This window comes from Fundulus heteroclitus, chromosome 4 (assembly GCF_011125445.2).
Source record: "Fundulus heteroclitus isolate FHET01 chromosome 4, MU-UCD_Fhet_4.1, whole genome shotgun sequence".
Lineage (NCBI taxonomy): Eukaryota > Metazoa > Chordata > Actinopteri > Cyprinodontiformes > Fundulidae > Fundulus > Fundulus heteroclitus.
Window position 1 is genome coordinate 24,074,332 of NC_046364.1, and position 24,356 is coordinate 24,098,687.

General features: G+C 44.2%; 1 protein-coding gene across 1 annotated transcript; it reads left to right on the forward strand.

The window, feature by feature from the left end:
* Window positions 1-899: 899 nt before the first annotated feature.
* Window positions 900-23,794, forward strand: LOC105917653 (adhesion G-protein coupled receptor G5). The gene is given in 16 exon segments (XM_021310613.2): window positions 900-1,290; window positions 13,125-13,197; window positions 14,775-15,040; window positions 15,210-15,396; window positions 15,589-15,628; window positions 15,863-15,965; window positions 17,710-17,808; window positions 17,966-18,082; window positions 19,808-19,850; window positions 19,948-20,054; window positions 20,175-20,290; window positions 21,309-21,336; window positions 21,338-21,569; window positions 21,662-21,761; window positions 21,877-22,154; window positions 22,667-23,794. Coding segments are annotated over 15 exon segments (1,908 nt in total). The 5' UTR covers window positions 900-1,290; window positions 13,125-13,133; the 3' UTR covers window positions 22,795-23,794.
* The last annotated feature ends 562 nt before the right edge of the window (window positions 23,795-24,356 follow it).

Sequence of the window (24,356 nt, forward strand, 5' to 3'; positions counted from 1 at the left end):
GTAAAATCTATAGAAATCAAATTAAACAGATTGGAAGGTGTGATAGCACAACCTAATGTGATAAAGGACCAACGGCATGATGTTCCCGCTTAAAAAAATGAAATAAAAAATAAAAGCCAGGCGACGCTGAGGTTTTGATGCTGCATATTTTAGGTTCCTCAGAAAGGTAAATGACTCATTGTACTCTGGCCTTTTACCACTCATCCCCCTTCCTGTGCTCGCGCTTTCAGTCTGTGGTTCACACCTGACAATCAATGTAGACAAAAAAAGAGTAGCCATAACCGGAAATAAGGATTGCTTTAGAAAATAAGAGCTCAAATTTGGCTACGAGCTGAGTTGCGAGATGAGTTGGGAGGCTTTTGTAGGTAACATAGATTCTCATGTATTGTGGGAGATGGGTGCGTGTGTGCTCAAACCTTTTAAAGAACTGACCCAGTTCACCCATCATAAATATTTAAATATCATAAATATTTAAATATCTCACAAAATAGGAATTTGTGATCTAAACTTGTTTTCAAGATCTTCCAAACTCCACTGATGTTGCTCTGTTGCGGCTGATCTTCCATCTTCTTCCTTTCCATCTCTCATCTTCCTCTCTGGTTCTTTCTGCTCAGCTCCACGTAAACTGCTACCGTCCTGGAGGACACAGGTTTTAAAGAGTCGTCTCTGTATTTCAAAATGCATTTCAAATTATTTTTGGGAAAACTGCATGATACACCGTCGAGCATTATTTCCCTGTTTTCTAGTTTGATAGCAGCTATTTTCAGAACACCTTATTCGCGAGACTCCGGTAGATGCGCTGTACACTGTGACGCAGAGCTTTTATTTTGAAGGTCTTAAAGGAAGCAACGCGTTCTCGTTGTGCACCTTGACGCCGCCCCTTTCTGCTCCTTTGACCGTCTCGTGCTCGAGTCGAGAGGCACTGTGGGTCCTCGCGACGTCTTAAATGAACTTTCACGCCCGCGCTGTTTCTCGAGTCGTTTTGTATTTTACTTTTTAATTCTATTTGAGCATTTTTAATATTTTTTTATTAATATTTTTTTTTTTACTTCGAATATAATATAGTCCACCTCTTTATTTAACAAGTAAAAAACTAATTAGGCCCCCCCTGTGAATGAGTGAATTCGTCCTTTCACGCCGCTTCTGCTTCACTCCCGCCCGGGTTCGTTGGGTTTTGGAACGCCGGCTGGAGAGTTGTTTTTTATTTTTTTTTACCTGGAGACTCCGAGCTTCGTACGTCCAGGTGAAGCCTCGCACGGTTCCGCTACAAGGCGGGGGAGCCGCTGAAAGGTGAGCCTGCTCGCTGGTACCGTCCAGCAGGTCGACACAGGTCGAGCCGTGACAACAGTCTTTGCTGTCCAAAGGTGCCTTTTTAATTGTGCTGCGTTTTGTTCATTAGTGAGAGATACGGAGCGCTGCTGTCTGTCTGGAGTATATAACACACCACCCGTTCAGTCCACTGTAAAAAGTTGGCACCTTGAATTGTCTTGTTGCTGAAAAGTGCTTTAGAAATAAACTTTGCCTTGCCTTGCCTTGCCTTGCAAGAACGCGGCTTTTACTTAAAACTGAAAAATAATTATTGCCGCTGTTGTTTGACTAATATAACTATTGGACTACAACAGCCATGATATTCTAGAGCTTTTTCTTATTTATTTATTTGAATACAAAGAAATAAAACAATATGATATAATAGTTTTAGGCTCACATTGTGCAGTAATGTTACACGTCTGATGTTGTCCTGTTCCTTTTAGTCCATCTAGGTGTTAAGTGGCTATCTAGCTAGTCTGTACTGTAGTGGTCCCCTTTAAAGACATCACACCTCAGGGCTGCTGGTCATTTTCTCTTTTCCTTTTCACGCCATAGCTGTCCAGAACCTTTCAGTCAGCTGACCAGCTGTGTGCAGCGGCAGGTGGGGCAGGGGCAGATATATACGATGAGAAACTTTCACATATACATAAAATAAGGGGAAAAAAAACAAGGATAGTTTGATAATGTTGGACGCAATTGGCTAAAGCCACGATTATGAGAAGTCCTTTAAATGAGGCGACAGAAAGTGCCGGGGTGAGGCTGCGCACTGCCAGTCAGCGGGCTGTGGAAAGCAGATGAGGTGTTAATCAGCTAATATTATATTTAAAGAGGAAAAACAGTAAGAAATAGTACTGAATTTAACTGGGGCTTGTTCTGTGCTTTGGGTAAGTTTGCGCCAAAACCGAAATAAGAAACGTAAAGATCAACACGGCTGCATTTATCAGTGCGTGAAACCATGTTAGCTCGTGGAGAAAGTGAGGGCCCCCCCCCCCCCCAAAAAAAAAAAGACGTTAGCACGCACAATACAGTGCGGCAGACAGGCTGCAGTTTAAAAGGCAGGTAGCCGGGCATTTACAGTTCGAGCCTCCTCTCTGCGTTCAGCTGGAGGATGTGGTTTCTGCCTGTTCTGAGGTGTAGAATCAAAAGACTTCACTCACAGGAACAACAACAACAACAAAAAAAAAAAAAAGGGGGTGAAAATGAAGAGAGCGCAACTGGGGCATCACCTCGGATTAAAGGCTCCTAAACTGGCACAGGCAGATCAAAGTCGGCGCTTGAAACTGAAAGTCGACAAATGTTTTAAAAAAAGAAAAACTACCCATCTTTGGAAATGCAAATATTGCTGCAGCGTCTCATTGACTCATAGCGGAGAAGCCCTTTCTCTTTGTGCTCATTTTTTTTTTTTTTTTTTTTTTTTTTTTTTTTTGTAGAATGAGGAAAAGAAAGCGCTTGATGGCAAACTAAAAAAACCCTTGTGGTCCGATCCCGTGTTCACGCTGGGGAAGGGATCGGGGCTTAACAGTTCGCAGGCTGTTGTCTGTGGGCGACGTACTTATTGATTTATCCTCTGCCCCCCGGAAGGACTTATCTGCAGCATTCCACCTGCTCCTTCAATTTCCTCACCGAGGCCGAGGGGCCGCTCAGAGAAACGTGCACGGTGCACCGCTGTGGTGCTCTGGCGGAGAATGCAACCCGAACGTAGCCCAGGGAGCATTCCACATCAGCCGGGTTGGCTTCAGAACCCTACAGATGAACTGCTCTGTTAAAAAAAAAAAAAAAAAAATATATATATATATATATATATATATATATATATATATATATATATATATATATATATATATATATATAATTCTCATCTGTGCGTTGGCAGGATTGGACCTGTTTGTGTGCTGCATGGGGAGAGATGAGGGGCAGACAGTGAGGGAGGGTCTCACTTTCAGAAAGCCTGTGCACAAACTAAACTAAATGAGTTTAGCTCTCGCTTTCACACTCGACTCTACAGCAGCCGCAACAGGACAGAAAGTTGAGCTTCTCTGACGGCGCCGCGCGCAGACTGCTCTCCTTCAGGAGACGCTGTGAGAGGAGAGCGTTTTCTGGCAAACGGAGCGGCGCTCCGCTCTGCAAAGTGCTGCCGGCTTGGTTGTGCTCTTTGCTCTGAGCACGGCTAGAGAGAGAGAGAAAAACTGACGCAGAGTCTCAAGAGACCACTAACCTGTATAAATAAAGGGTTAATAATGATAAAACACGAGGGAGGATCCATTTTAAATGAATCTTTAGCAGTACTTGCCCACCTTTCTGCTTTGCGGACACCTTGTGCAGTGTTGGGGGGGGGGGGGGGGGATTCTGCTGGTTCACTGTGTGTGTCTTTTTAAACAGGCTCTGAATCAGCCAGCGCTCTTTGACCCTTATTCACGCTCGCTGTCACTTCGGCTCCAATGCCTGACAACAAAGAGCAGCTTTTGTTCCTCGGATTCCTCTTCCCCGCACATTCTTCCCTGCTCCGCTGTGCTGCTCGCGAAAGGGGGTGGTGGGGGGGGTAGTAGAGTGCTGCAGGACAGTGATCCAGGCCCAGTCTCTCTGCTGTAAATTAGGGCCGGGCGACATGGCGGTCTTGGATGGAGAAGGCTTAGAAAATGTTGACGAGCCGTCCAGGCAGAGAGGCTGGGAGATCTGTTCTCGCTTAGATGCGTAGCTTTTGTTGTTAGCCTTCTCTTTCAGCACCACTTATTAAACGGTTACCGGTTTTAATAGTTACCTTGGTAGTAGTACAGCAGTAGTATACTTGTTTGAAAATAGTATTTGGATTAAATATGTACTCAGTGAATATTTTGGGTCAGATTTTGCACAAGGCAGAGATGTTTAAACATCCACAAAGCACCAAGTGTTATATGTGGTTCTACTTTCTGAAACCGTTTAACAAAGTATTTATTTATTTATTTATTTATTTATTTTTTTAACAAAAACTTGTCCAGCTTTGTTGTTTGCTGGTGGCTAGCCACTAGATACGTCAACAGATTATAGGGGTGTAAATCACCGTCTTTATCACAATACGATCTATCCATGTGTTTGGATGACGATGCGATATTTGCCAATATCACAAAGTCGGCTAGGATTTCCGATCGATATGATGCAATATTATCCGCCCGTCTGACGAGATGATTTACATTGATATTAACTCGCAACAAAAACCCAAATATGATTTGACCATTTTATGTTTGAATCAAAAACATTATTCTAATTTTCAAATAATGATAATATTAGATCACCTGTTCACCGTAGTCTCATGCCATGTGAATTTCAAAATAAAGGTCATCTTGCATCAATTGGGTCGTCAATTGGGTTGAAAAATATGAGGGTCTGATTACACTCTGCAGTGCAGCCACTATATACAATATACAATATGAGGATCTATTGCTGCCGTTTACAGCGTCAGGACAACAAACTTTCACAATAAAAGCCTTTTCCAGGTTTTAAAGATCTTCAGATAGCACGACGCTAATTAAAACACAACAGTGTTAATGCAAAGCCTCTGACGTTAGTGTGATAGCTGACCAATTGGAAAGGACGATCAGAAAACCAAAGGATTGTACTGTTGCTTTCCAGAGTGAGCTATGCCTGTGAAATGTTTTGTTTTGAAATGGAAAACGGCAGCGTGTTTCGTACAGCTCAGTTGTGCTTAACACATGGTGGCAAAAGCTGATTAGAACGCTCTTTGCTCCTAAGTTTCAATACGTGACTGTTTTAAGAGCTGTTACTTTGTGCAGATCAAGATGGCGATCTTACTATAAAAAGGATGATAGAGATCATGGTGTTCACCCTTACTAACTCACCGCACACTACGGTACCCGGCATTGCATCTCACGCTTACACTACCAAGCGCCCCGCTCCTCAGGAAAACAAAAACAAAAATGGCTTCTTGGCTTTTCAGGGTGTCCAATGTGATACTGTCCAAATCCCCTGAAGCTGGAGCAGTGATCAACTCCCCCGTTGGTTCAAATGTACTTCTGGGAGCGTCACATGCCTCACCGTAACATTTAGATGGAACTGCCACAATGTGTACAAATTCAAACATCGCTTGAGAAATGTTGAAAACTTGCCTAAAAGCCAACCACAATAGCCATTAAGCAGAAGTGACCATGTTGGCAAGTCACCGGGGAGCCCGTCACCAGTCATGTTTTGCTTCTGATAGAAATACCAACTCATATGGTCCTGAAGCCGCAGACTCCCTTACGACTTAAGTCACGTCTTCAGCCGAGTGTCTTGAAAATACCACTTCCTGTCAGTCGTAGCAGTCTGAGAAGGCTGACGCCGGCCCTGAAGGATGTGCTGAAAAGTTTCCATCAGACTCCCTCGCATGCTGCACCACATTTTAGGTTCAAGATCAGGCGATGACCGAGCTGAACTGATGAACTACAAACATAATTTACACCTAGTGTCTTAGCTTATGGAGGTCTTCGCCTAGACAAGAACTTTACGCAAAGTTTTATGGTGCTCTTATGCATTTCAAGTGCAAATAAAGCATGGTGGCACTCTGTCTGTCTGTCTGTCTGTCTGTCTGTCTGTCTGTCTGTCTGTCTGTCTGGTTCTCCCCCTCTCTCCAGAACCTCTCAATTGCTTGTCTTTTATACCTTTCCCCACCAAGGTAGACAAAATGGCCTCTGATGGACTCTCCCACACAGGCACCCCCAAACAATTGATACATTTCCTATCATTGTTAAAATCAATACAATTCAGCACTATATCTGACCAATGAAACAATGCAACAATTGAAATACAAACAGCATTAAATTACACTATGCCCAAAACTTAATCTGGATGGATTACTGCTTCCCCCTCTTCAGATGGTCTCTTCCTGTGCCAATCCTCCAACAGGAAGGCCTAATTTCCAGCAAGTAAAGTAACACGTCAGGTAAATTCACTGAAATAAAACACACAAGATAAATGAAAAAACAATTACAAACAAACTGAATGATTTAAACCACAATGTTATAGTAAATAATCATTAGAAATGCAAAACATAAACAAACCCTGGATAGTATATATTTGCAAACTAAAGACTAAATACAATATGGCTAAATCAAAACAAACCAGAATGTTACCACATGTATGTAACAGACAAATGGTGTTCTCACCCACTTTGTCACAGTATATGTGTATTTATATGTCCCTCGTTTGTAGTTACCTGCTATGAACTATCTTCAGACTTTAGACCGTATTGGTCTGCCAAACTTCAAAAGCTTTTATAGCCGAGATAATATGACAGGGACGCTTTGCTTTGTTTTGAAAGTGTACGCCAGACAGGCAACTGCAGACCAGAGCCACACATGACTGACACATGTTGGTCTTACTATCCATACCCGTTTCATTTCTATGGCCTAACCCGGACCCTAAACCTAATTAGCACTTCAATCCTAAACCTAACGCTTAACCCACAAAAAAGGTCCTCACGGTACTCGTAGAATGCGCAAAAATGTTCTCACTCAGCTACAAGTACGTGTGTACACACACACACACACACACACACACACTTGTTTTAAATACTTACTGAGAACCATGCCTTGACTTTCACCCGTTTCAACCCCCTCTATTGCCTAACCCTGACCCTAAACCTAATTGACACCTTAGTCAAAAAACAAGAGCCGCGCTTCACTCGTAAAATGCGAGAAAAGAAATTCCCCTTGTGCAACTACAAATGTATACACGCACAGATGCACAGATGTACAAACGTAGCTCTGCCGACTGAAGCGAGCGGATACTTCTCATGCACAGCAGCTCAGAGGAAGACGGTTCAAAACCAACGTTGAGAAAATCAAAATAAAATATGAAGTGAAAATCATTTTCTCGAGCGAGATCGTTAATGTCAACAGACGTCTATTGTTTGTCGTGAACTACGCTGACGAGTCATGGCAGCCCTAAAAGACAGAGAGTCTTGATCGTTCTATCTCTCTAACGATCTCCTTTGACAGAAACCACATATCAGCATGGCACCCAGCTTTGAGTCGTCTACAAAGGCGTTCGCCCTCTCCTCCTCAGCACCTCCTGGTGCCTGTGCCCTGCTGCGCACTGCGCTCAGCTCCAGCGTCGGCATGTTGTGCTAATGACTCCAAAGGCCGTCGTTTTATTTTTTATTTTATTTGACGATTAGGGCCACACCATGATTCAAAATCATGCCGCGGTGATCGGTGACTACAACAGTGGTTGCATTAGATCCATTCTTTCACCACTCCTCAAATTTGCTGTCTGTACTCCGTGTTGTTATGGCTGGTCTTCCACGGCGTGACATTCAGATAGACTCATGATGCCGCTAGCGATGTGAGTAAGGCCCCCTGTGTGATGACGGAAGAAGCGCGGCTTTACTGGAAAGCCCAGACGATCACAGATGGGGATGTGGGGGTGTTGGGGTGACTGCGAGGCAGCAGGAGGGATTCACACAGACGCCGATCTCTATCCTGGCGCCTTGATGTGTGCTGGAACGCAGGCGAGGTGTTACCGTTTCAAGATCAGCGAGCGTGCCGCAAGTCAGACTGTGTTCCGATATTGCAGAGTTTCGCGTATGCGCGGCACATCCACGGCGAGGCCCGCTCGTTTTCACAAGCGAGACCTGGGAAGTGAAAGAAAAGGGGAAATTCTTGCTCTGAATAAATGCCTGGCCGCCCTTCAGGAACAATAGAGTGGGTGTGGGAGCAGACAGAGTACACAAATGATGCCAGGTCAGAAATCTGAAATAACCTGAACATGCTTTAGGACGCTATGGTCAGAGAGAGTAAGGGCTCTCTGTGTTCAAGGCAGTGGCGGTACCGCACGCCGTGATGAAGGGCCTTCTTGTGCAGGAGTCCGAAGACGTGCAACAAGTCCTTTTTTTTTTTTTCTTTTTTTCATCCAGTTTTGTGAAACTAGGTATGTAAGAACTGTGGGTTGACACTTGTGAGAAGCTGTCTGTGGGTGGAGTGACACCTCTATATTGCTTGCTTACTGTGCAAGCCCAGTTCAGCGCTGCTCATATTGTGGAGCTCAGAGAGATCCGGTAAGCGGTGCGTGACCACTGCTGATGCAACGTAGCAGAAGTTGCTCACAGACTGCAGGCTGAGCAGGTAGCTCCTCCATCTGCAGCAGGGCCAGCTGAAGGGGGGGGGGACTAACGCTGCCGGGATAAAAGCTGTGACTAGAATCGATTATTTAGATTCTGCAGCTCTCCTCCATAACTTAAAGTGACGGCACCGCCACTGGAAAAGAGTGACTGTAGCACAGTGCGGCGGGACTAAACGGTTTCTTCTTATCACAGCAGACGCACAACAAGCAGAGGAAGTGACAATGGAAGTTTTCCCATAAATAAAAGGCTCCATATAGCGTGTTAAAGCCAGCGCCGTGTATCTTTGGGCCTAAATTTAGACGGCTGCTGTCAGCGAGGCATGCCGGCACTCAGACATAGACAGAACCACGCACGCTGTGCGCGATTCGCTGCTTGATGGTGTCTGCACCGTTCAACGCCACAACGGATCTGCTCAGCCCCCCTGGAGTGGGAACGTGCCGTGATCTCTCTAGTCGGACCTTAGGCGTGATGTAACGGGCTGTTGTTATTCAGGAGCCGTTCATGCGCTCCTTTGGGAAGTCCTCAGCTCGGCCCATATTCGCTCTGCCGTCTGAAACCGCTGCAGAGCTCCCTCAGGAGTTTTTCTTTTTTTCTTTTTTTGTCGACCTCTGCGGGTTTAGAACCCAGTCGTTTCACAATCGTTAACCACCTAAAGTCCCGACACATTGCGTCACCGTTTAAAAAGAGGAAATAACAACAAACAGAAAGGTAGAGGCGCGGAACGCTACATACGGGGAAATGACAACTGCGCGTTGGTTTGTCAGCGTAGGATGAAGAGTAATAATTACATATGACTCTCACATAAAATGCCGCTGTTTAATTAGATTTGTGAGGATGGCGATCATGATTCATCGCTACCATCCAGACAGCTGGGTAAACGGCGAGCGACGTTCCTGATTTTCCCGTTCCTTTGGACGGCTGAATGGTTCCAGGAAGAAAATGAACGCTTCTGGCCGTAGTCTGAAAATCTTTTACTGTGTGTGTGTTGCTGAGTGTTAGACCTGGCCTTAGGTTCTTCTCAGCTATCAGGTGTGCAGTCCTATTGTTTGTGTACATATATACGGTAGCTGTCTGCCCCCCCCAAACCCCTCCATCATGTCAGGCTAACCCGGAGATCTTTGTCTTTCTGCTGCTTTGCCTTTCTGCACCGTCTGTGGTTCCACCAGTTCCTGTCTGTCCTGTAATGTTTTGGAGATCTGTAACTGTTCAGCTTCCCCTCCAAAAATCATCTGCGTCTGCATCTTTTTTTCCACAAGCGCTGCGCGTCAGCCACAACGCACAGAAACCCCGCGCGCTCTCAGACAGCCGAGTCAAACCGGCAGCTGTTAGCGAAGCCCCAGCTAATGGGTCTGTAGAGTGTTGCATGCAGAGCTTAGGCCCGGCTGAGTCGCCGTCTTTGGTTGAAACTAAGAACGTTTCTGTCTGATAGGTTGTTTTGCAAGTCGCTTTCATAAGAATCGATTCATGGTCCATAAATATGTCTTAAACGGGTGTATTTTTTCTCTGAGGCCCTCTTAATACCTTCTTTCTGGTTCTTGAAGGAGACATTGTTTCAGGCCAATTTTCAGATGGTCATCATTTATTTTTAAGTCCATTATTATCACACCCAACAGTAAAGTACCAAAGCCCTGTTCTATAGCTATTAATTTTTTTTAATGAAATACACAGAGACACCTTTATTTTTAGCAGCCCTGTGTGTAATAGGGCTGCTAAGTATTTCTCTATTTTGTCAACAGTTTTTTTTTAATCCACAACTGCTTTGTTAATGGCTCGGTCTCCTTTCTCAGTGTCAGCTCATGGTTTACTGGACCTTCCTGAGTCAAACCAGAACTGATTCAAAATCTAAAATACCGAAATCCATCCATCCATCAATGAGGTATTGTTGGAGGTTCGTAAATATAGACATTTTTATGATTCGTCGATCATCGTTAGTAATTCCTGGACAGAAATCGCTGTCTTTCTTGGAAGAAGGTAGGAGGCTTTAAAATGTGGGAAAGAACTATGATTTCCACTTCTAAGTTGAGTGGGTACGGTTTGAGTAGGAGCACCACTCCTCGCCCTCTAGAGTCTAGGAGAATAGTGCTGCTTGGGAGGAAAACAAATGCTGCAGACACACGTCTCATTTCCACGCGTGGAACATACATGCGTCGACTATTGACCAGAATTAATTCAGCATTAATTCTGTTTCGGTTGAGTTGTGTTTGCATTTTAGATTCTGAGCTAGAGCTGATCAAACGCCGTCTAGATTATCTAAGCAGCAAATCAGAAGTGGGACATGACCCATTCATTCTGCTCTTGTTGTATTAATCATAATCAAACCAGCACAATCAGATCAATACAAGATGATTAAAACCATTATTAATAGCATTTTAAAAAGGTTCTCATGAACTTGAGTTGTGCTGCTGCCAAAGGAGACCTTGCTTTGCGCCTTCTGCGGTCAACTTTTTCTGTGAAACGATGTCATACTTAAGAAGGTCTTGGTTTTGACACATGTACCACCCAACCCCACCCTGTCCACTTTATCTCCATCTCCCTGTTCTGTGTTCTGCTCTGTTGTTAGCACTGCTGTCAGACTGTGGAGACGGCTCTCCCCCACAACTTCCTGCTGTGTTCTGTAGTTATCTTTTTTAGGTTTATTTTACAAATGGAATAAATAATACATGTAGAGACTTGTATTATTAAAGTAAAGACTTACAAGACTTGTAAAATTCAAGTCACTTCCAGGAAGAGCACTACAACTATTGCTTTTTTAACTATGCTAAAGTGAAAGAAGAACTGCAGTAGCCGATATGTTCAGAAAATGCATTTATTTAAAAGAAATCAGTCATGGTGGCGAGGGAACCAGAGACGGACCACATGCTTGTTGTCAGCGCAGCAAAGTTATCTGCTAGGAGCTCCTGGCTAACGTCTGGACGGACTTTTGTTGTACAGATCTGCTATTGCGGTTTTTGAAGAATATTTTGGTCCAGTAAGACCGCATTGCTCATCGAAGGTTATCAACAACCCAATAAAGGACTCCTTTTCCACGTTGTAAAATGACATAATTTCCTTCGAGAGATCTTTAGGTACAGCCAACATGCAGCTGTGTCCATCGGGGGCTTTCCACTTCGTATTTAATCGTTTTAGTAAAAGCACTTTGAATTTTCTGCCGGTGAAAAGCTGTTCCAGAGCCGGCTGACGGAGCCGCCGCACCTGTTGACGGCGTGGCACACTCCGCCGCATGGCGAACACGTAAATGCTTGTACAGGTTTGTGGCTTTTGAGTCCTTTGCTGGCACTAAACGTCTGTGCAAGTGGTTGCATCCTGTGGTTTACCTCTCTCATCCGCTTTAAAGCCAAAATAATCCCAAATAGGCACCTTTGTGTTTGTCTTTGCAACCAGTTCCTTCGTTGTTTTTTGACATTTCTGTTCTGAAGTGGCAGATCTGTCTGCGCATGGTTACATTGCTCCGCCCACAAAGTCCAAACGTCACCTGCAGGAATATATCGGCCATCGGCCATTTGTTGGACCAACGAATATCGGTTGGAAAACTGGTACATATCACCCAGCCTTAGGTTACTCCCTAGTTTTGACATTGACTTCTGAATAAAGTCTCCATACTGCTTCGCCAGAGGAAGAGAAATACGAAGCACATTAGCACACTGGAATAATAATGGTAGTGTACATATTTCACTGTAACTACTATGCTGTGAGATGTCTCATCAGAAAAACGCCGGGCCTGGAAACAAATCAGTTGTTCTAAAAAGTCCAAATGGCACATCGCAGCACCTTACAGGACATTTATTAAAAACAGGTCCACCCTAATAAAACACTGCGGCGCAGTATTCCACAGATCTTATATACTAGGGCTTCATTATCCTGTGTTTACGCTGGGCCTAATACTATTCACAGTCAAACATGTGGCCTATGTTTACTTCAAAAATAAATATTTGTCTGCTTCTGACAAGAGTGCTTCCAGCGATCATTAGAAAATGAGAGTTTTCATTGTCAGGCTGGGAAGGTCAAACCTGAAAAACCATCCCAAGTCCGATTTTCTTGGAGTGAAATTCACAACATCTCAGGAGGATGTTCAGCTCACAGCAAAGCCCAAAATGAAAACAATGAGCACGTCCGATCTCCAGACAGACAGACGAATACCTAAAGCTGGGACCTGTGCAGTGTTGGTGTTTTTTCTCAAACGTTATGTCCATTATTAACTCTGCTGTAATGTATTTACTGGACTGCTTGAGGCGGCGTCAGCGTCCTGCGTTAAATAAGTGAAAGCCTCTTCCTACGGGGTGGTGGAGCGGAGGACCTGCTGCTGCATGAGCGCACATGGCCGTTTAAAGGAAGGCCTGTTTCCATTGATAAGAGCACATCAACGTCCTTATGTGTGTTTTGAGCCTGAGCTCATTTGTATTCAGTGACCCAGAGGTACAGATAGGCGACCCGGCAGCTGGAGAACAAGCGTAGCATTAAGAAAGTGTTAGATTATGTCAAATCTGAGCAACCTCAGGACACATTTTGTTTTATTCAGGAAGTGTGTCTGAACATGAGGGCGCTAAAGGCTATTTTTGTGTTAGATTAGCCCTTTTCTGCTCTTTTTCTTCCATTTAACCCTGTAGTTGATGAGCAGCCCCTTTTTATTTGCCGAATACCTTGTCTACTTTGCTCGCCCAGAAACAAAGGCTGAACCGTTCCTCTTTTCTCACTGCATTTCTCTGTTTTTGCTTCTCCTTGACAGTCGTCGGCAATGATGGCGCGAGTGACCGCTTCCCTGAGGGCTGCGATTCTTGTCGTCACCCTCCTGTCAGCTGGTAAGATACCCACTTCTGCTCTTGTCCAGTCCCAGCGTCAGCTTGCTATGGGCCGTAATGAATCCAGGCTACGCTGCTTTTTGCCATTAGTGAGTCCATCACCCTGAGACGCCCGAGGAAAAGGATAGTGATTCTAATTTTCTCTGTATTCAGGACAACAAATTAACAAGTTCCTCTCATATTTTTATTCAAGCTCATCTCATCAAAGTTGTTCTTAGTAAATCAGTTTAAAAAGGGAAACGTGTATTCACCACATGCAGACTGATGCATTTAGGCATTTCTTGTTAGTTTTGATGCGTGTGACCTACAGCTTTTAAACAAAAGAGCATTTTAAAAAGCTTAGCTGCCAAAGGCCTTTGCTGTTAACTGTGTGCTTTTTTTTTTTTTTTTTTCAAGCCTGCTAATAAAAATTTAAGTCACTTTAAGAGAGCATTGTGGAGCAAAGACCATTCTAAATTTCAGCGAAGATCCACAAGGAGTGGACTGCAGCCTGAGTTGAGGCTTCAGGAGCCATGACACCCATCCTGAAGCACAAACATTATCAGAAGAGTCTTAACAGGACCAAGGAGAAAATCCACACAAAAATGTTGCTCAGTTGCCCAAATTCTTCTCTTCGGATGTCCGTGAACTTAGTATTTAATTTGGAAGTGAAGGTGCCAGTGTCTGTAGGAAGGGTGGAGAGACCCAGAATCCACATGGATGGATGACTTGGGCAGCATTGTCGTCTCCTGGTGTAGCTGCACCGCGTTTTCTGGGGTCTGAGACATCAACCAGAACATTTCAGAGCCCTTGGTGCCTCCCTCTGCTGAGAAGCTTTATGGAGATGCAGATTTCATTTCCCAGCAGGACCTGGTCCCTGCCCACACTACCAGAAGTACCAACACCTACCTGAACGACGGCGGTACCGCTGTGCTTGATTTGCCAGCAAACTGACCTGACCCGAAACCGCCCAGAGAATCGGTGGCACGACTCCACAGAACCAAAGCTGCTCTTAAAGCGCCGGCAGCTTCCTGATGATCTCAGCAGAGTCCCAGGCTGACCTCCTTCATGCCCTGTTGCACCGAGGCAGGAATTATTATGGAGGAGCTCCTGCCATCTACTGTAAAACTCCTTTTTCATTGGTCTGTGTAAAATTTAAAATAAACAAACTATGTCAACAAAAGAAGGATTTACCAGAGCACGGTCTTGCTTTATTATGGTCCTCAGTAATAGGTGTGGTTGTTTTCTAAATCCTTTGCTGACACATGAGGCCTCTGCTTGACCTCGCTGCTCTTTCACTTGTGTAATATTAGTATTTTAAGATTCAGCACCAGATCGGCAACTGCAAAGTAAACTCCTTATCCTGTGCAGAAATAAGAGTTCAGTCACCACAGAGAGCTGCCGAAACAACTCTGACTAACTCACGTGTGCACATGCTAAATGTTTTGTTGCCAGGACAACCCTAATATCTGAACTGAAATTGTAAAGTTGAGCTTCCGTGTGTTACGGTCTGAATGTTTTAATTTGTTATTTATCAGCCTGAGCAAAACATGGTGCGTCTGCAGGCCGTAAAATAAACATCTGGTTTATCTCAGCAGGTTCCAGTGAACATGACCTTTTCCTGGAGTTTTGTGGCCAATGGCGCCACGGCAAGGGCCCCCTGAGCCTGGACATCAGCGTCTCTCAAGGCTGTGCTGGGATCAGTGTAACGGCCAACGAGAGCTCTCTGTCCGTCAAAGGAAGCATCACGGCCAAGTGTCAAAGGACCGATGTGATTCCTCTGGACAGATCCGGGTTTGGTTCGCAGGGGGACACGGACTTCTGTTTGCTCTGGGAGCCTCTGCTGGACCAGATAATGCTTAAGGTGAATCATCTAGAGGAGACCCTGGTTGCTGGTATAAGCTAAAGATGCTAGAGCTCCAACTCACTGTTGTCATGTGTTATCTTGCTCATGGGCACGGAAGTAACAGGAAGCTGCTTGTTTGGTTTTCTTTCACTTTATTTTATTTTATGTTTTTTTTTTTTTTGCAAAGGTTGGTGGAAGAACCCTCATTCTTTGCCCTCCTTCAAGTCCTGCCGAAAAGTGTTGCACCGACCTGAGTCAGGGCCTAAATTATCCCGAAGCAAGCTACGGCATCGTCAACGGAAGAATCCGCACTGATCACATCTCACACAAAACCATGATGGGCTACAACTTCACTGGACTGACCACCGGCTGCAGTAAGCACAGCTAGATATCAATGGTGGAAATAAGCCGGATTTAGTAAGGAAAGTTTTAATGATGAGATGAGAAAGATTTAGTGATGAGACGAATGTTTTAATAATCAAATATTTTGTCTTCTGCACATAATATTTCACTCTAAGAGGTTTATGTGAGCAAAGTAACTCTCTCTTCTAACTTGTTCTCTGCAGAGGTGCTGTGTGACCAAGCCAACGAGACCTATGTGGAAGGGTGCGTTTTTTTTTTTCCTCCTTCCTCCACGTTTCATAACAGAGTGTTTTTGACAACACCCTTCCTCATCTAGCCGCTTGTTGTGATCCCTAATTTCACTGTTGGGAATGTTAACGTAATCCAGTGCGCATCAACAAGCAGGAAGCTAAACTCTAAACGTCCCGTGCACACGCCAGACAGCGGCGGTTCCTTTGAGCTTTAACGAGCGTGTTTCTGCCTCTGCTCCTGGAACAGGTTTCAGGGCACTAAACATCCCTGCGCTCTGAGGTCAGAAGGAGCGATGAGCAGAAGTTTCACGGGTCAGACCTTCACAAATGTCAAATGGGACAAACAAGAGGTAATTGTATTATTTCCATTTATACACACAAACATTGCTCACCCAACTTAATAAACATAGTCCCACTGTAAGGCAGGGTCAGCTTATTTGTGAAGTACATTTCAGTAAGAACACAATTCAAAGAGCTGTACACGCACAGAACATTAGAAAAGAAAGCCTTTTGGAGGAAAGCACGTTGCAGCGCACTGTGTAGAAATACAAGCTGGTGACGCTACGCGGAGCATGGTGGAGGCAGCATCACGCTGTGGGGATGCAGTTCTTTGGAAGGGTTTGCAGTTTAGTGCATAGGTGTAATATAGAAGAAGAAAAATGAGCCGTGTCTGCCTATTCCTGCTGATATAATGTTATATTCATCTTGAGAAGCATTGAAGTAGAAGGTGGCGTTCATGTTCGCAAAAACAAGACTCCTACTAGTCTCATAGCAGCGGCCCTAAGAGCCGTGGGTTAGGCAGTAAAAGCTTGAGCCTTTTGCCAGCAGCTCTCATAGAGGGAGGACACACTAAAGCTGAATAACTCCAACGTTCACGATCTTCAGCTCTTCTTCCTATCCAAGTTTAATTCAGGTCTTCAAACACTGTGCTGAGTGTGTTTTGCAGGTACTGATTTTCTCATAGGCCTCCTCTGCATCTAAAAACAAGTAAAATGTTCTTAAAGTTGGTCTATTTGTCCTTGATTTGTGCCAGTAAATAAGATTATCTGTCACTGGAATGAGTATCTTTACCCCTAAAATAAGATAATTAGACAACCTGCACTTGAAATAAGATGATGGAGATGAATTGTTCCTATTTTAAGTGGAAAAATCTTATTTCATTGGCAAATCATCTTATTTACAAGGACAAATACACTCATTTAAGGAAAATTTTACTTATTTTTAGTTCTATTTTTGAAGTGTGATGCTTCTCTCTCAGTCTGCAGATTGAATCACCTCTGTGAAACTATTGTTGTGCAGACATGTCTGTTCATCTCTTAAATCTTGGGAAACACAGTTCCTATTGTCTCCTAACACAAACATGTTTGGCAGTTCACTCATGAGAAATGTGAAGTGTGGGAAAAAAGTAGTTTGATGATTAGAAGTCGGCGCCTAAACCATAAACGTAGCAGCTTTAGTCCACATTTAGCTCCTTGGCAGAGTTTGGCTTCTGAAAGACAACACCAACCAAACAGGTGGGGACCTAAAGCCGGTTTGTAGGTCGCTCCCCCACTCTCTGTTTTCACGTTGAGCCCACCGCAGGACTTTCTCGCTTTGATACTGGATGACGTCGGTGTGTCCTTGCATAATTACCGTAAGTTCCTGTGCAATTATATTCCTGCAGCTGCTCCGCCGCGCGAAGGAATCGGGTTCAAACGAAGTCATCAGGTGCAGCGTCGCGTCGCAGCACAGGCTCCTAACTTTGCAGCAGGTCCTAAACATCGAAGCAGAGAGCAGCCGTGACGGGGGAGCGGTTAGCCACATGAAAGCCAGGAGTAGCAGCTCCTTACTGACAAAGTAGAGGATGCTTCTAGAAAGCTGACATTTTTCCTGCAAAGCGTCTTAAAATAAAGCCGTTGAAAGAAGCACCCAGCAATCAGCCGACAGATCTACTCATTATGACTGTATACAGCAGGGCTGGGGGATGAGGTGCGCTCACCCAAACACAGCTGCAGGGTGGTACATGTTGCGTCTGATGGACTTTCTTTGCTAAGTAGTTCCCCTTTTACCTGGCGGGTTTTGACTTGTGTGTCTGTGACCATTTTCCGCTTCTAGTCCAGTACAACCGTCTACATCCCTCCTAGTATGGGGCTAGCCACCAAGAGAGCCAGCGCAGTGTCCGTAACGTTCTACAAGAACAACTCCCTGTTCGAGGTAAGCCGCCGTCCTCTCTGTGAGGAGGTCCCAGGAGCTCCTCGTTGTCCTTTCTTTCCCATAAGGCCACGTTTTCTGCTGCGTCACTCCTGCTTCTCCTTGCTTATCTCCTTGCTTATTGCTGGAAGGTAAACGCGTGTCTGTGTGTTCCTTTCAGGCGGGCTACAACGAGGTCAAGCTTCTCAGAGACGTGGTGGAAATCACAGTGGGCAATGAGGTCATCGCCAATCTGTCTGAGCCAATAAAGATCGTCTTCAAACACGATGTCATATCTGTACGTTTGTATGTTTTTCTTTCTTTTTAAATGTTTGATGAACTATCGACTGGAATAGAGCATGTTTCCGTGTGTGTGTGTATTTCTAGGAATGTAGTGAATTCGGTTATCAGGGTTGCTCTGGTCGTGTCATGTTCACTCGTCTCCAGTGACCAAACGGATGCGGTATTTGTGTAGCTCGGAAACCAAATCTGAGAGTGTAGATGATGGAAGATCATTTTCTTCTTTCCTCTCTATCGTCTATGACCTTCAGCATCTTTCTCTGGGTCCTTTGTGAGCATCTGCTGCTGTGAGAGAGGCTGAATATCACGTTAGCGTGGAACACTTTCAGACATGAAAGCTGCACACACTGATACTGCCGTGATGTTCTGTTGGTGAAATACCAGCTCTGCACTTCTAGAAATGGAAATGTATGGAAACTGCTAAACTGTCCAAGCTGGGTTAGACTGGAGGAAGGGCGCCGGGGAACAGCAGCTGTGAGTCTATCGCAAAATGCTCCATTCCATTTAGGACCGGAATTTGACTAGGCCATTCTACTACATGAATATCATTGGATCTAGACCCTTAAGGCTGATTCATACTCGTGGGTTGGGTTGTCGCGCTGGTTTGTGTGCGCGGGACCATACAAGTACTGTAGACGTTTAAACTTGTTAAGGATATAGTTGCAGTACTCCCCAAAAACACAGAGTGGCAGTACTCAACAAAATACGCAGAAATGCAGTAAAAGAAGAAGGAAATGGCCACACTTCCAAAATGGCACACACACAGCATTGTATATTCAAGAAGAATATAGGATTATTGAAGAATAGTAGGCTCATATGGATCTTTTTTTTTTAAATAGAAGAAGAAAAAAGCGTTGTTTACTTATTAAAAGCTGAATGCTTTACATACTGTGGGGAGTTGGTTTAGACTTTATTTACACTGCAGGTGATGGAAACAGAAACCAAAATCCTTGTTTGTTCCCAGAGGCTTGGCCAGTAAAGTCAGCGCTGAAAGGCTGCCAGTACTACAGTGAATGCTGTTTTCAGTCACATGATAAACTGTAACAACAGAGCATTTAACAAAACTGCTGCTTGATTTGATGTCACTACAGGCAAAGTTGTTCAGCGAGGGCTGCTGGATCTGTGGAATGCATAACTAACGGAGCTTCAAGAGATGTTTTAAAGCTTGTTTCTGCTTTAAATCCTCCACAGAACATTTATACTTATGTTATTGGAGAGTAAATGACTTACAGATGAACTGAATTGAGCAATTAGCATACTTGTGAAGCCACTCTGTTGAACTGGCTCCTATTAGGGAGTCAAAGGGCAAGTGGAGGCTGGTTACATTTGCTTATAACACTTCATGTTCTGGTTTGTACGTGGGTGTAGCTGCACATACAGGTGATTTCTAAACCTGTTCACAAAAAACAATTCCCCTTATTTCATTTCAACTGCATCTTGTTTATTACTCTGAGCGCTGGGCGAGAACACACAGAAACCACCAGCAGCTTTATGTCCTGCGCTCTTGTGAAACCAAGATGCGACGGCTTGACTTCTGGTAATGTGACGACCCGTTGCTCGTTCCCTGCAGGCCTCACGGCGCCTCGCTGGGGTGCCGTCTTCACCTGAGTGTGCATGCTTTGGAAGAAACGGGATGTTTTTGTAGCTCCGTTTGCAGCTGTCTGGGTTTAAGTCAAAGGTCCAAAAGGTTCTCTGTGTGAATAAATGTTCCTTTTTGTTTCAGCGGAAACATAAAAGGAGGTGTGTTTCCTGGGACACTCGGAAAGGTTGGAACTCTTTAAAACAACCAGTTACACACTCATCATGTGACGCTGCGTTTTATTCAGCGCGATGATTGCTTATGGTTCCATCTCCTTGGTGCAGATCCTCTGAAGGTGAACTGGTTGGTGGATGGATGTGAGACGGTCAAGAATGGAGACCAAAACACGCAGTGCCTCTGTGACCACCTGACTTATTTCTCCGTGCTGGTGGTGAGACCTGCTGCTCATCCTGCTCTTTAAAACAAGAAAACTGTGACGTGGATTCACTGAACAGGATCATTTCATCTTTTGCTGCACATCATTTGCTCTCCTCACACTGTTTCCTTGCAGCAACTGGAGCCTGGACCAGTGCGCCATCTGCTGCCACTCACTGTCATTACATCTGTAGGCTGTGCTGCGTCGTTCTTCAGCTGTATCGCCGTCATGGCCTTTTTCTGCAGGAACAGGTTAACACACTCTTTGAGCATATTGACATAAACAATGTTTCTTTAGTCATGTTTAGGGCTTTTTAAAAGTACCAGGATCATTTCAGTTCAGAAACTACATTCATTTCCAAAAACTAACTTCAGGAAGTGAAGTATTTAACTATACAGTATAACTAAGTTGCTGTTTAAGCCTTTTTCAGAGTCAGTGGAAACCCTGAATTAGAAAGTGCAGGAGCGAACTCTGATGGCGCAGGGCTAGTGAGCACGACCCACGTATGGAGGCCTTCAGGCCTGGACGCGGCTGACCCGGGTTCAATTCCAGCCTTTGCTGCATATATATATATATATATATATATATATATATATATATATATATATATATATATATATATATATATATATATATATAAAAATCTCTAAAAAAAAAAAAAAAATACCCATTCATGTCAGCGTACTTTGTAAAAAAACAGTCACTAGTGCCACAAAACACCAGAAAAGGAATAAAAAAAGAATAAGTTCAGTAGGGAAAGCAAGCATTGAGCACGTCAATGTTTTCCTCACTAAATACATTTCCACACATCAAATTCACACCAACCCACATATATCCACAAATACAGAGAAACAAAAAAACAGCTCGTAAATTAACTCGGAGTATGACGAACAAATAATGTTACTGATATTCGTTGAATACTGAGAAGAAAGTGTGGAATGACAACTCCTTTGTGTAAAAGTTAGTCCCATATAGTCCAGTGTGATTTTTACCTGTTCTTCCTCACAAGCTCTTTAATCCATAAAGGTTCTGCTCCTTTTTTGACTCTGGGTTGGATTCCTGTCAGCTGATTGGCCTATTCTAACTACTTTATTTTCCTGATGTTGTGCAGTTTTGGCTGTGTTTTTGTGCCAGTAGCCCCATTAGAAATATTTAAACTGAGCAAAACGTTGACGTGCTTAACACTTTGTTCCTTGGGTGCCTGTAATAACTATTTAGCCGCGTCTTTCCTTTGGTAACCTGCTCCTGTCCCTTCCTCTGTCCCCTCAGGAGACGATCAAAGGAGCAGTCGGTAGCCTATCCACCTCGGCTTGGCTTTGTCCCTGGCCTTCCTCAGTCTGCTCTTCTTCTTCACCGGGGTGCTGGTCAGTGCGGAAGGGAATGTGTGCACCTGGGTGGGGGCCATGCTCCACTACGCCCTGCTCAGCTCCCTTACCTGGATGGGGATAGAAGTGTTTAACACCTTCTGGTTGGTCTACATGGTGTTCAGACCCTCGCCACGGCCCGCTGTGTGGTACCTGATCGGTTTCGGTGAGCGCGTAGAGCATCGATTCCCAAAATGCGTTTAGTCGTCAAGGCGATGCTCAGTTCCTGATTGACCTTTTTTCAAAATTCTCTCCCAGCTTTCCCTGTTGTTCCTGTCGTTGTCCTGGCTGCTGTGGGAGATATTTATGGCGTTCTAGAGATTGCGAACGCTGACGATGTCTCCGAGCCTTATCACATGTAAGCTTTCTCACATCTGAGCTGACGTTTTCAGAGCAGAACCTGTGATTGGCCGAACAAGCAGTGACTAACGGGTGGACTTCTTTGATTTCTGTCTTGTTTGTGCTTTTTGCAGGTGCTGGATGAAAATAACTGAGCCGAAGGCCTTACTGGCTCACTGTTTGACCACCATGACACTCCTAGCCGTCCTGGTGCTTTCTGGGATCATCATGCTCTTCCTCGTCTACCGGCAGATCCGCTGCAGGGATGAATGGAAGCAGAACCGAGTGGCTTTTTTCAGCATCTGGGGTCTGAGCTGCCTCTTTGGAACAACTTGGGGTCTGACCTTCCTGAAATTTGACCCACTGGCAGACTTTATTCTCTTCCTCTCCTGCTTCCTCAACTCTTTTCAAGGTTTGTGTTGGTGGGGAACATCCTGTCCTGATTGCACTCTTTAGTCTTGGTTTTGCGAACGCAGAGTTTACCCTCTCATGGGATTGACTTTAGATTCTTTTGTAATTTCTAAAAGAGAAATAGAAAGCTCTCTAAGCACAGAGAAACCCTTCGGAGGGGTTCACAGCTTTAATCTGTTGATGGACAGGGACATTTCCATTGTCCTCACACAGATAAGTGGCCATGTATTTGTTGGGAAAGGTCCATTGTATCAGTGTGGGAATGATAGTGTGGCCATGGCTAATCAAGGTCTCTGTTACTGAGGCCTGACATAAATAAAGCTCTTTCCTCTCACATGCAACGCACAAGGTTTTATTCACATCTAAAGGTTATTTTCTGCCCCTTTTTATTTATTTATCCTAAAAAGCTTTTCATTGTCCATAGAGTTCAATGATGATTAGGGTTAAGCTACTAAAAACTCAAATTGCAGAATTATGAAGTAACATATTCTTCTTGTTTTGTCCGGTTCCCAGGTTTCTTCCTGATGCTGAGGTTCTGCATGTTGGACTGGATCCGGAAACAGGCCGACAGGTCGGTTCTAAGCAGAACCAGCTCCGGATCTGCCAAGCAACACATGCTGCAGCCCAGCGAGAAGAGTTGACCGCTCCAAGTAAAAGCTGTGATGTCGAAAACTGCAACCAAATCCAAGCAGTCAACTCGTGTATGAAAAAAATAATAATCCAGTCTACTACTGGACCATATCGTTCTAAATAAAAAATTGACTCCAGTGTTATCAGGTCAGGTGGAGGTATGTGAGAGATTGTTATGCTGTGATGTTGTCACAGGACACATTGGCAACCAGCTGGATTGGTTGGAAGAAGCACACTGAGCTTCTAAAGACTGATGGAATCACACTGAGACAGAGTTAAGTGGTAAAACCACAGATTTGGTGTCAGAATTGTGATGAAATCATGTCATAGCCTTAACAAACTACTGATTGTATCTCATTTAACTTAAAAGGGATTATTATATAGAATAGAATGTTATTCAAACGCGTCTATATCAGGTTTTCTTCAACATCTTTGTAATCAGCAAACCTGAATCTAATATATCAGCCGTAATAATATGACTCATAAGAATTAGATCAGCTTTCTGCCTCAGGAAGAGGTCTGACCCGTCTGGACTTTGGTAAAGAACAGGCTGTTCCCTGCAAGGGTCTGGTACACATATGTCAGCAATAAGACTCTTTGGGTTGTGAGGGATGATTGTTTTTGATGGACTTCCATCCCACAGATCTCATCAGATGTAGAGCTTGGAGGTTTTCAGAACAAATCCAAGGCAACTTTTTGATACCAGTCAGGTGAAAGTGACATTTCTAGGGGAGTCCATCTAACTTCTAGCATAAAGGGCTACCATTGGTCAGTAATAACGGTCAAATGTTATAGAGCTACTAGGAGAAATCGGCTGTTGACCAGAATCTGACAGCTTTCAGCTTGAAGGGCCCTGACCTGTGGCTGGCCTGTCGGGAAGTCAAAAACCTTTTAGCAGTCAGTTAATACACCATAACTAAGCTCTACAAGGTCACACTCACCGCACTCTTCGGCGTGGACGCTGTTACCGAGTGAAAAAGACTTCAACTGATTTGTTTTCAGTATCGGTGAGGTGTCTGAAAAAAAAATATTTTCAATGAAGCACAAAAGGTGTGAGAAGCTGTTTTCTTTTCTTTGACATGTTGATACATATGTGTGGTTTAATCAGGCTGTGAGAGAGAGCAAAACCTAGAGCAGATAACAGGAAGGCTTAACATGCTCCAGCAAAGTTGCTTTGCTTGATCCTTCTGAACTTCCAGCCTGTTTGTTTTGGAACATGAAAACGTTGGCATCCTTGTGGACGTCTAAGTTCCCAAGCAGACTGCTAGCAATGCTAATTTCTAAGCTGCTGAAGAGCACAATGATTTTGTTTTAAAACAGGAAAACAGTGTTTTACCGTGACTACTCTCTCACATGTAGTATGCTGTTGCCGCTCATCAGAATATGGATCATCCATGGTCGTTCCTGCAGGAACACTATGAAAATTATTCAGAATACTATAATTACATTGGCCTATAGTACCGCTTTTGAAAAGCAATCAATCAGCTAAAATCTGCCTCAACAGAGCAAAGCTTTAAAGAAAGGGAAAATAGCAAGTTGGCCAGAAAATATGAATCAGTGAATCTGTAGTGAC